Here is a 12250-nt window from a genome sequence, read left to right on the forward strand (position 1 = left end):
AGCTGGGACAAAGTAACAAAGCCTTCCTGGTCACCTACACTGCCAGGGACTCAAATCCTGCAGTGCCAGACGTGTCCCCCTGCTTAAGCCAGTACATGTCCAGGCCCGTCTGAAGTTTGCTAGAGAGCGGATGTGGATGATCCAGAAGAAGATTGGGAGAATGTCATATGGTCAGATGAAACCAAAATAGAACTTTTTGGTAAAAACTCAACTCGTCGTGTTTGGAGGACAAAGAATGCTGAGTTGCATCCAAAGAACACCATACCTACTGTGAAGCATGGTGGTGGAAACATCATGCTTTGGGGCTGTTTTTCTGCAAAGGGACCAGGACAACTGATCCGTGTAAAGGAAAGAATGAATGGGGCCATGTATCGTGAGATTTTGAGTGAAAACCTCCTTCCATCAGCAAGGGCATTGAAGATGAAACGTGGCTGGGTCTTTCAGCATGACAATGATCCCAAACACACCGCAACGAAGGAGTGGCTTCGTAAGAAGCATTTCAAGGTCCTGGAGTGGCCTAGCCAGTCTCCAGATCTCAACCCCATTGAAAATCTTTGGAGGGAGTTGAAAGTCTGTGTTGCCCAGTAACAGCCCCAAAACATCACTTCTCTAGAGGAGATCTGCATGGAGAAATGGGCCAAAATACCAGCAACAGTGTGTGAAAACCTTGTGAAGACTTACAGAAAACGTTTGACCTCTGTCATTGCCAACACCACTAGGCTACCCTGGGGCGGCAGGGTAGCCTAGTGGTTAGAGCGTTGGACTAGTAACTGAAAGTTTGCAAGTTCGAATCCCTGAGCTGACAAGGTTCAACTCTGTCGTTCTGCCCCTGAACAGGCAGTTAACCCACTGTTCCTAGGCCATCATTGAAAATAAGAATTTGTTCTTAACTGACTTGCCTAGTAAAATAAAGGTAAAATTAAACAAAGGGTATATAACAAAGTATTGAGATAAATAAGTATTTGGTCAATAACAAAAGTTTTCCACCATAATTTGCAAATAAATTCATAAAAAATCCTACAATGTGATTTTCTGGATTTATTTTATAATTTTGTCTGTCATAGTTGAAGGGTACCTATGATGAAAATTACAGGCCTCTCTCATCTTTTTAAGTGGGAGAACTTGCACAATTGGTGGCTGACTAAATACTTTTTTGCCCCACTGTATATGCACACGAGACCAGTGACCCATGACCCCAACAATATAGTGCCCTCTAGTGTACAAAACAGGTTTTTTTTTAAACTATTTGACAGACAACATATACACAACTCATAAACAGGCCAAAATGGCTCCTACACAACGGACCCTAACTGTTCTCTGACTTAGGGCAGAAACGATGTGAAAAGAAACTATGCTATGTGTTTGTGTTTGTGTCATCATGGAGGGATGATCTGCAGGATCAGAGGTTATCACAATTTAGCCTCAGTTCAGCCCATAACAACCAGTTAGCCCCATCTCAGCCCATAACAACCAGTTAGCCTCAGTTCAGCCCATAACAACCAGTTAGCCTCAGTTCAGCCCATAATAACCAGTTAGCCCCATCTCAGCCCATAACAACCAGTTAGCCCCAGCTCAGCCCATAACAACCAGTTAGCCCCAGTTCAGCCCATAACAACCAGTTATCCCCAGCTCAGCCTATAACAAGGTAAACTCTGTCATAGTTTAGCCCTAGCTCAGCCTATAACAAGGTTAACTCTGTAATAACAGCCCCTGCTTAGCCTATAACAAGGTAAACTCTGTTAGCTTAGCCCCAGCTCAGCCTATAACAAGGTAAACTCTGTTGTAGATTAGCCCTAGCTCAGCCTATAACAAGGTAAACTCTGTCGTAGATTAGCCCCAGCTCAGCCTATAACAAGGTAAACTCTGTAGTTGCTTAGCCCCAGCTCAGCCTATAACAAGGTAAACTCTGTAGTTGCTTAGCGCCAGCTCAGCCCATAACAAGGTAAGTTCTGTAATAGGTTGATGGGTCGTACATGGCAGCATCCTGTAGCACCCAGTTTGTCATTTCCTGCGTGACTCAAATGTAGATGGGGTGGACAGTAACAGCAGGGCATTTTCTCCTAAAATTACATATCCTAATTTAACTGCCTGTAGCTCAGGACCTGAAGCAAGGATATGCATATTATTGGTACCATTTCTTGGTACCAACACTTTGAAGTTTGTCGAAATGTGAAATTAATGTAAGAGAATATAACAGATGTAGTAAAATGTTTTTTAATTTTTTTACAATCATCTTTGAAATGCAAGAGAAAGGCCATAATGTATTATTCCAGCCCAGGAGCCATTTATATTATGGCCACTAGATGGCAGTAGTGTAAGTGCAAAGCTTTAGACTGATTCAAAGAAACATTGCATTTTTGTTCAAAATGTTGTATCATTACTGCCCAAATGTGCCTAATTGGTTTATTAAAACATTTTCAAGTTCATAACTGTGCACTCTCCTCAAACAATAGCATGGTATTCTTTCACTGTTATAGCTACTATAAATTGGACAGTGCAATGAGATTAACAAGAATTTAAGCTTTCTGCCAATATCAGATATGTCTATGTCCTGGGAAATGTTCTTGTTACTTACAATCTCATGCTAATCGCATTAGCCTACGTTAACTCAGCCTTCCCGCGGGTGGGAGGGGCACCGATCCTGTAGAGGTATTTACTTGAAGGGGGCTTCCTCTTCCTCTCACCTTCTTGGAGTAGGCAGATCGTGGATATTGGTCTTTCTATAATGTTGCTTCTTGTCTTCAGGTGTACTACACCTAGTAACCCCTTGGAATCAGGCTTCCTCTCAACAAACTTTCCGAGTATCCAGGCACTACGTGGTGCCGTGGGCTTCATGACCAGAACCACATCTCCTTCGTGGAAGCTCCATTTTCACTTTACCGCACTTTTGTCTTTCCTGCAAGAGTCACAAGAGTACTCCTGTGTCCATCTCTTCCAAAACAATGTCGTTAAAAAAAAATTAAGTTCCCAGAGGGTAGGACAAGATTTGACTTTAACAGTAAAATGTGATTTGGGGTGAGAGCTTCTAGATCCAGGGGGTCGTTGGTTACCGTGGTGATTGGGTGGCTGTTTAGAAAAGCCTCAACTTCACACAGCATGGTGTGCTCCTCATCTAGGCTCTGTTGTTTCAGGACAGAATGGAGCACCTGGCGAATCATCCCAATGAGCCTTTCCTAGACTCCTCCATGTTGGGACGGCCCCCGGGGGGGGATTGAAACTATTCCTTCCTGAAGTAGAGCATCTTGCCTTGGTTTAAAGCAGATAGAGCTTCTCTGAGTTCTCTCTCAGAACCAATGAAGTTAGTCCCATTATCAGATCGTACGTGTTGTACTTGTCCTCTTCTGCACATACTGTACATCTTCTTATGGGGTTGATACACAAATCCGTGTCAAGAGAGTAAGCAATTTCAATGTGTATTGCTCTACTAGACATACATGTAAAGATCACTCCATCTCTTTTCACATTTCCTCTTTCTTTTCTGATTTCTAGAGGACCAAAGTAACCCACACCTACATTGGTAAATGGTGGGATGTCTGGCACAATCCTTTCAAGTGGCAAATCTGCCATCTTCTGCTCACTAATCTGGCCTCTACGCCTTCTGCACACAACACACTCTGAGATGATCTTCCATGCTGCAGAGTTTGAATTGGTGATCCAAGACCTTTGACGTAGAAGTGAGAGCACGTGGTTCCTTCCATCGTGTCCTGTTTGTTGATGTATGTGGTGGAGGATAAGTGTAGATATGTGAAGGTCTTTGGAGAGAATGACAGGGTGCTTGACTTCATTCGTCAAAGGTATTGGATCACCAATATCTTTTAATCACTAAAAGATAATTACTACTACGGTAATTATCAAAATCCAGAAAAAGAGAAGTTAAATTCTACAACCACCTAAAAGGTCCATAACAAAGCCATCACCTACAGAGAAATGAACCTGGAGAAGAGTCCCCTAAGCGAGCTGGTCCTGGGGCTCTGTTCACAAACACAAACACACCCCACAGAACCCTAGGACAGAAACACAATTAGACCCAGCCTAATCATGAGAAAACAAAAAGATAATTACTTGACACATGGGAAAGAATTAACAAAAAAACTGATCAAACTAGAATGCTATTTGGCCCTAAGCAGAGTGATGACACAGTGGCAGAATACCTGACCACTGTGACTGACCCACAATTAAGGAAAGCTTTGACTATGTACACTCAGTGAGCAAAGCCTTGCTATTGAGAAATCCTGCCGTAGGCAGATCTGGCTCTCAAGAGAAGACAGGCTATGTGCACACCGCCCACAAAATGAGGTGGAAACTGAGCTGCACTTCCTAACCTCCTGCCAAATGAATGACCATATTAGAGACACATATTTCCCTCAGATTACACAGACCCACAACTAATTAGAAAACAAATCCAATTTTGATAAACTCCTATATCTACTGGGTGAAATACCACTGTGTGCCATCACAGCAGCAAGATTTGTGACCTGTTGCCACAAGAAAAGGAACTTTTGTGAGTCTAATGTTTACTGTTCATTTTTTATTGTTTATTTCACTTTTGTTTATTTTCGATTTCACTTGCTTTGGCAATGTAAACATATGTTTCCCATGCCAATAAAGCCCCTTGATTTGAATTAAATGCAGGAGAGAGAGAGAGAGAGAGAGAGAGAGAGAGAGAGAGAGAGAGAGAGAGAGAGAGAGAGAGAGAGAGAGAGAGAGAGAGAGAGAGAGAAAGAGAGAGAGGGAAAGAGGGAAAGAGAAAGAGGGAAAGAGAGAGAGAAGCTTCAAGAACACTGTGTAATCATGTACACGCGTTCTTCTACATACAGCATTGTCTGTGCTGTGTGTGTGTTTGTGGGGGGGGGGGTTGTTACCTTGACGGTGACATATCCATGAGAAACTTCTTCTGGGTTGCAAGAGGCTGGGTAGCTTTCCCCTGTTACAGCCTGGAAAACACAACACACACACACACCAAATCAAAACGGGGGATTGGAATGATGCAGCAGGCGAGTGTATCGGGGTGTCTGTGATAACAAATCTGACAGCTGATTACTGCAAATCTGCTAAATAATCGTCACCTACTCACAGACATTTTTACGGACAACAAAAGTTCCAACACGTTGGTGTGTGTGTGTGTTACCTGCACTCCAGTGAAGGTCTCTACTTGTTTCAGAGCTTCAGGCAGGTCCTTCACCAAAACAGCTGTCATCCCTAATGCCTCTGCTGCTCCCACCCCCTTCTCATCATCAGCCAACCACAGAGCCTGAAATACAGACTGACAGGTCAGCTGTCCACTTATAACACCAAAATGGTCTAGGGTTAGTTTGAAAAAGGAGAGGAGAGGAGGGAGGGACAGAGGAAGAAGAAGAAAAGGAGGAAAAGGAGAAGGAGGAGAGAAGAGAGAAGGGGGAGGAGAGAGGAGAGAAGAGGGAGGAGAGAAGAGGGAGGAGAAGAGAGAAGGAGGAGAGAAGAGAGAAGGGGGAGGAGAGAAGAGGGAGGAGTAGAGAGAAGGAGGAGAGAAGAGAGAAGGGGGAGGAGAGAGGAGAGAAGAGGGAGGAGAGAAGAGGGAGGAGAAGAGAGAAGGAGGAGAGAAGAGAGAAGGGGGAGGAGAGAAGAGAGAAGAGAGAAGAGAGAAGGAGCAGGAGAGAAAGGAGAGGAGAGAAGAGAAGAGGGGGAGGAGAGAAGAGAAGAGAGAAGGAGAGAAGAGAGAAGGGGGAGGAGAGAAATAAGAGGAGAGGCAAGAGAAGGGAAGAGGTTGGAGGAGAGAAGAGAAGAGAAGAGAAGAGAGAAGGAGGAGGAGAGAAGAGAAGAGAGAAGAGAGAAGGAGAAGGAGAGAAGGGAGAAGGATAGATAGATAGAGGGAGGAAGGAAGAGAGATGGAGTAGCTGAGAGCGACTCAACACAGGAAGGTCAGATGGGGTTTCTCAGGTCGTGTGCAGACAGAGTTGTGTAAAGGAAGGGGTGTGGATGGTGTTAGGAATGTAAGCACTGTAACAGCTACTACGACAGACGATTTCATGTTTTCCATGTGAGCTCCGAGCAGTGACTCCAAGACATTGATGTCAGGAGTTGTTGCTAATTTGATGACATTTACATAATAAGATAATGTATGTGCACACATGTAATTTACTGTCTTCTATGGTAATGTCTATTCCATGGTAATGTCTATTCTATGGTAATGTCTATTCTATCTCTCTTCTATGTCTATTCCATGGTAATGTCTATTCTATGGTAATGTCTATTCTATCTCTCTTCTATGTCTATTCCATGGTAATGTCTATTCTATGGTAATGTCTATTCTATCTCTCTTCTATGTCTATTCCATGGTAATGTCTCTTCTATGGTAATGTCTCTTCTACAGTAATGTCTATTCTATGGTCATGTCTATTCTATGTCTCTTCTATGGTAATGTGTCTTCTATGGTAATGTCTATTCTATGGTAATGTCTATTCTATGTCTCTTCTATGGTAATGTCTATTCTATGTCTCTTCTATGGTAATGTGTCTTCTATGGTAATGTCTATTCTATGTCTCTTCTATGGTAATGTGTCTTCTATGGTAATGTCTCTTCTATGGTAATGTCTCTTCTATGGTAATGTGTCTTCTATGGTAATGTCTATTCCATGGTAATGTCTCTTCTATGGTAATGTCTCTTCTATGGTAATGTCTATTCCATGGTAATGTCTCTTCTATGTCTCTTCTATGGTAATGTCTCTTCTATGTCTCTTCTATGGTAATGTCTCTTCTATGGTAATGTGTCTTCTAAGGTAATGTCTATTCCATGGTAATGTCTCTTCTATGTCTCTTCTATGGTAATGTCTCTTCTATGGCTCCTCTATGGTAATAGTCTTCTATGGTAATGTCTCTTCTATGGCTCCTCTATGGTAATAGTCTTCTATGGTAATGTCTCTTCTATGGTAATATCTCTTCTGTGGTAATGTCTCTTCTATGGCGCTTCTATGGTAATGTCTCTTCTATGTCTCTTCTATGGTAATGTCTCTTCTATGGTAATGTCTCTTCTATGGTAATAGCCTTCTATGGCAATGTCTCTTCTATGGCAATAGCCTTCAATGGTAATGTCTCTTCTATGGTAATGTCTCTTCTATGTCTCTTCTATGGTAATGTCTCTTCTATGGTAATGTCTCTTCTATGTCTCTTCTATGGCAATAGCCTTCTATGGTAATGTATCTTCCATGGTAATGTATCTTCTCTCGTAATGTCTCTTCCATGGTAATGTATCTTCTCTGGTAATGTGTCTTCAATTGAAATTTGCCTTCCATGGAAATTCTTGCTTCTCACAAGCGAGAAGTGATGACAAGTCAAAATCAAATCAAATCAAATCAAATTTTATTTGTCACATACACATGGTTAGCAGATGTTAATGCGAGTGTAGCGAAATGCTTGTGCAAGTCAGATTGTGTGTGTGTGTGTGTGTGTGTGTGTGTGCGTGCGTGCACCTGTTTCGGAGGCACTCCCAGCTGTTTGAGAGCGGAGATGAACAGGTCGGCCTCTGGGACCCTGAGGCCGGTACGACAGGACTGTAGCACCACATCAAAATGACCGCCCAGCAGAGAGAGGAGACGGCCAGAGCTATCTCCACACCCACTGTCATCCACCCACTGGTTGGCCAACACACCTGTCAATAACCCTGACAGACAACACAAGGACGCGGGACTAGGCATGTGACCTTAGAGTGTACAAGGTGTGTGTCAGATGTGCGTGTGTGTGTGTGTGTTACCTTGTCTGCGGAGCGTAGCTACGGTCTGCAGAATGTGTTTGTTGACGGTGGTTGAGTCTCTGAGTTCCTCCAACAGGCTCTTAACAGAGAACCCAGCAGGAAGACTGACCTTCTGATCTGATGCTGCACTCACACACTCTGCATCAAGCTCTGGGATCATCTACACACACACACACACACACACACACACACACACACACACACACACACACACACACACACACACACACACACACACGTGTCATCACAAGGTGATGCAATCCTTTCCATGGAAGACACATTACAAATAGAAGACACATTTCAAATAGAAGACACATTACAAATAGAAGACACATTTCAAATAGAAGACACATTACAAATAGAAGACACATTTCAATAGAAGACACATTACAAATAGAAGACACATTTCAAATAGAAGACACATTACAAATAGAAGACACATTTCAAATAGAAGACACATTACAAATAGAAGACACATTACAAATAGAAGACACATTTCAATAGAAGACACATTACAAATAGAAGACACATTACAAATAGAAGACACATTTCAAATAGACTACACATTTCAATAATCCATTTCCATGTATTATAATATAGGCTATATAATTTGTGTTTGTACCAGTTCTAGGGGTCACTGAGGAAACAATGATCAAGATCTTGAACTTTTGGAGTTAACATCTTGGTAACTGAGTTCTGACCATGTTAGTAGTTTGAACTTGACATTATTTGTCTGTTTAGGCGACCTGTGTGTGTGTGTGTACGTGTGTGTACGTGCGTGCGTGCGTGTGTGTGTAAGTGCGCGCGCGCGTGCATGTGTGTGTGTACGTGCGTGCATGTGTGTGTGCGTGTGTGTGTGTGCGTGCGTGTGTGTGTGCGTGCGTGCGTGTGTGTAACTCACCTGAGAGAGGGAGAGTTTGCCCCTCTCTGCACGTTGCATGGCGCTGTCCTCGTTTGTCACCAGCTTCTCCAGAAAACCACTAAACCACAACATAAACAAACATATTGCACAATCTTATCTGTCTGTCACTGGCATAGCGTGTCATATGCTATGATTTAAAAAATATATATATATATTATTACAGCAAATTAGCTTTAAAACCACAACAACAAACAAATCTTAGACTGAATGGTAAAATGTGTAGAATAGCAGGACATTTGGATTCTTGAAAGTCGGGAGAATCCTTGTCCGGGATATTATTTTGTTACATTATTTGAGATTAAAATGTACATTTAGGGGAATTTTATAAGGGAAAATATTAGATTTTACATGGAAAGGCCCTTGTCCAAAGAATCCCAATTTCAAACTCTCCAAAAAAAAAAAAAGTGTTTAAAATATAAAACAAACTGTCAATAAAGGAGCGGGGCGGCAGTGTATCCTAGTGGTTAGAGCATTGGACTAGTAACCGAAAGGTTGCAAGTTCAAATCCCCGATCTGACAAGGTACAAAATCTGTTGTTCTGCCCCTGAACAGGCAGTTAACCCACTGTTCCTAGGCTGTCATTGAAAATAAGAATTTGTTCTTAACTGACTTGCCTAGTAAAATAAAGGTTAAAAAAATAAAATAATAAATATTAACTGAAAAATGATGGTATGTAGTTTCCCTCTGTGACTTTAAACAATATTTATCTAAAAAAGAAGAGTATAGTCAGCTATACCATAAGGATCTGAACTCAATTTCGAGTCTCATAGCAAAATGTCTAAATACTTATGTAAATAAGAAACGCAAAAAATGTCAATGTTTTTGCTTTGTCATTAGATGCTATTGCGTGTAGATTGATGAGAAAAATAATAATTGAATACTTTTTAGAATAAGGCTGTAATGTGGAAAAAAGTCAAGGGGTCTGAATACTTTGCGAATGCACTGCATTTGCTGTTCTCGACCAAAGGGATGACATTTTCTGTTCTCGACCAAAGGGATGACATTTGCTGTTCTCGACCAAAGGGATGACATTTGCTGTTCTCGACCAAAGGGATGACATTTGCTGTTCTCGACCAAAGGGATGACATTTGCTGTTCTCGACCAAAGGGATGACGTTTGCTGTTCTCGACCAAAGGGATGACATTTGCTGTTCTCGACCAAAGGGATGACATTTGCTGTTCTCGACCAAAGGGATGACGTTTGCTGTTCTCGACCAAAGGGATGACGTTTGCTGTTCTCGACCAAAGGGATGACGTTTGCTGTTCTCGACCAAAGGGATGACATTTGCTGTTCTCGACCAAAGGGATGACGTTTGCTGTTCTCGACCAAAGGGATGACATTTGCTGTTGTCGACCAAAGGGATGACATTTGCTGTTCTCGACCAAAGGGATGACATTTGCATTGTAAAACGTTGTTTTATGTTCGAAATCTTGAAAAATTTGCCAAAAAAAAATGCTAACAAAATAAACCCTGAAGCATTTAATACTACTATAAAACAAAACAAATATAAGTTTGGAGTTATGTGTTACATATTTGAATAATCTACTGTTAGAATTAAATAATCAAGGCCTTTGGACAATAATTGTAAAAAAATCTACGAGCCTTTGATGGTGTCTGACAGAGTTGATATAAATCCAGTTGTATTTTATGAATAAAATTTTTTTGCGGGGGAGGTTCTTCCTTTACTGTGATCGCTGATAATTTGGTCTATCAAAAATATATATTCCAAATTAGGTTAAATTAAGACAAATATTTGTGTGGGAAAAAGTTGAGATTGTCCCATCTTTCAAGAATCCCTGAGCGCTAAAATACCCTTATGGCAAAATGTGTAAAATAACATGAATTTATCTACAACAACAAAAAATGATCTGTACCCATGTTTAATTTATTATTATTGGTTGGGGAGGCTTGTTCCGACCTGGCGGGGTCTAAGAAACTGCGCTACACCACTGCTGTCTGTAGAAGTTTAGAGCAATTTTGGATGGATTTCTTTTTGTAAAAACGGTATATTTTCTTCCCTTCAGGTCATGTAAAAACCGTTAGCAGATTGATTCGGAACAAGGAAAAAGGGGCCGCAATAAAGGGGCTATTCCCGACAGTCCGCAGAACGTAGCAGAGACTACCGTAAAACTATCCTATCAGTTACGCCATGCTTGTATAATCAATCAATCAAATTTGATTTATAAAGACATTCTTACATCAGCAGATGTTACAAAGTGCTGTACAGAAACCCAGCCTAAAACCCCCAAAACAGCAAGTAATGCAGGTGTAGAAGCACGGTGGCTAGGAAAAACTCCCTAGAAAGGCGATGTTATGTTTCAAGTATGCGTGTACAGTTTTAGTGTCTGCCAGCACTCTGCACTCTCTCTCACCCCTGGAAAATATGCATTCCTACCTGGGGAGTTTGTGGGTCTCTTCGAATTTGAGGAAAGTTTCTGCGGGTCTGGGAGAAACCACGACACCCCACAGATTGAACAAAACTGCCTTCTTGCTCGCCATTTCACCGATCTCTCTGTCCGGGGAACCTTTACAGGGCACTGGGTAGAAAAGAGTCAAAGCGAAACTCTGAACTACTAAAAATATTTATGTAGAAAGGAAGTTTTCTGCCTTTTCATACACAACCCCTCCCCTTAAACAAATGGATGCGTTCATCGTAATCGCGCCGCTGAACACTTGAGAAAGTGTCTAATATGTCTAATAATCAGCGCAGCGCGACTGTAGTAGTAAGACTGCCTTGAACGCAACCTGTAAAACTTCCCTAAAACGCGTCTACTGACAAGTTTCAATTCAAAACAGACAAATATCACACTCAAATTCACAGCTCGTTCTATGAGCGCTTATAGATGTTTTGAAACACATTCATGAATGACTTTCTTCCATTCTCTATGTTCATTTATTTATTTTTTACTCGGTTGGGCTTCGACCCCTGACATCGTATAAACACATAATGCGTAGAATTGCAGGAAATTAACTTTAAAACAGCTACATTTTCTTTCCGCCAACAAGAGGTGTGTGAACAGTGTGGGCAGCGGTGGAAAAAGTACTAAATTGTCATACTTGAGTATAAGTATATAAGTATATATAAGTATATTTTAGCAACTGCATTTACTTTTGATTCTTAAGTATATTTATTTAAACCAAATAAATTTAGACTTTTTCTCAAGTAGTATTTTACTGGGTGACTTTCACTTTTACTTGAGTCATTTTCTAATTTTAAGGTATCTTTACTTTAAGCAATCCAAAGTGAAAGTATAAATCATTTCAAATTCCTTATATTAAGCAAACCAGAAAATTATTACAATTATTATTGGAAGATAGACAGGGGCACACTCCAACACTCAGACATCATGTACAAATGAAGCATTTGTGTTTAGTGAGTCCACCAGATCAGAGGCAGGAGGGAGGACCAGGGATGTTCTCTGTTTAGTGAGTCCACCAGATCAGAGGCAGTAGGGATGACCAGGGATGTTCTCTGTTTAGTGAGTCCACCAGATCAGAGGCAGTAGGGATGACCAGGGATGTTCTCTGTTTAGTGTGTCCTCCAGATCAGAGGCAGTAGGGATGACCAGGGATGTTCTCTGTTTAGTGAGTCCACCAGATCAG

At 41.4% G+C, this 12250-nt stretch overlaps 1 protein-coding gene across 1 annotated transcript; it reads right to left on the reverse strand.

Moving 5' to 3' along the window:
- Positions 1 to 4772: 4772 nt before the first annotated feature.
- LOC112239182 (bifunctional epoxide hydrolase 2) lies at positions 4773 to 11290 on the reverse strand. The gene is made up of 6 exons (XM_042330435.1): positions 11043 to 11290; positions 8627 to 8705; positions 7726 to 7885; positions 7445 to 7635; positions 5129 to 5251; positions 4773 to 4934 (listed from the first exon to the last, which is right to left on the reverse strand). Exons 1-6 carry the CDS (start codon positions 11144 to 11146, stop codon positions 4773 to 4775), a joined length of 819 nt encoding a protein of 272 aa, XP_042186369.1. The 5' UTR covers positions 11147 to 11290.
- Positions 11291 to 12250: the final 960 nt, after the last annotated feature.

This window comes from Oncorhynchus tshawytscha, linkage group LG11 (assembly GCF_018296145.1).
Source record: "Oncorhynchus tshawytscha isolate Ot180627B linkage group LG11, Otsh_v2.0, whole genome shotgun sequence".
NCBI lineage: Eukaryota > Metazoa > Chordata > Actinopteri > Salmoniformes > Salmonidae > Oncorhynchus > Oncorhynchus tshawytscha.

What these genes read in the sequence shown, in the direction of transcription:
- LOC112239182 (XM_042330435.1), bottom strand. Translation starts at nt 11,146, where the DNA reads ATGGCGAGCAAGAAGGCAGTTTTGTTCAATCTGTGGGGTGTCGTGGTT. An exon ending in GCAAACTCTCCCTCTCTCAG is followed by an intron (nt 7,886 to 8,626) that starts GTGAGTTACACA and finishes GTGTGTGTGTAG; the next exon opens with ATGATCCCAGAGCTTGATGC. An exon ending in AGCTACGCTCCGCAGACAAG is followed by an intron (nt 7,636 to 7,725) that starts GTAACACACACA and finishes GTTGTCTGTCAG; the next exon opens with GGTTATTGACAGGTGTGTTG.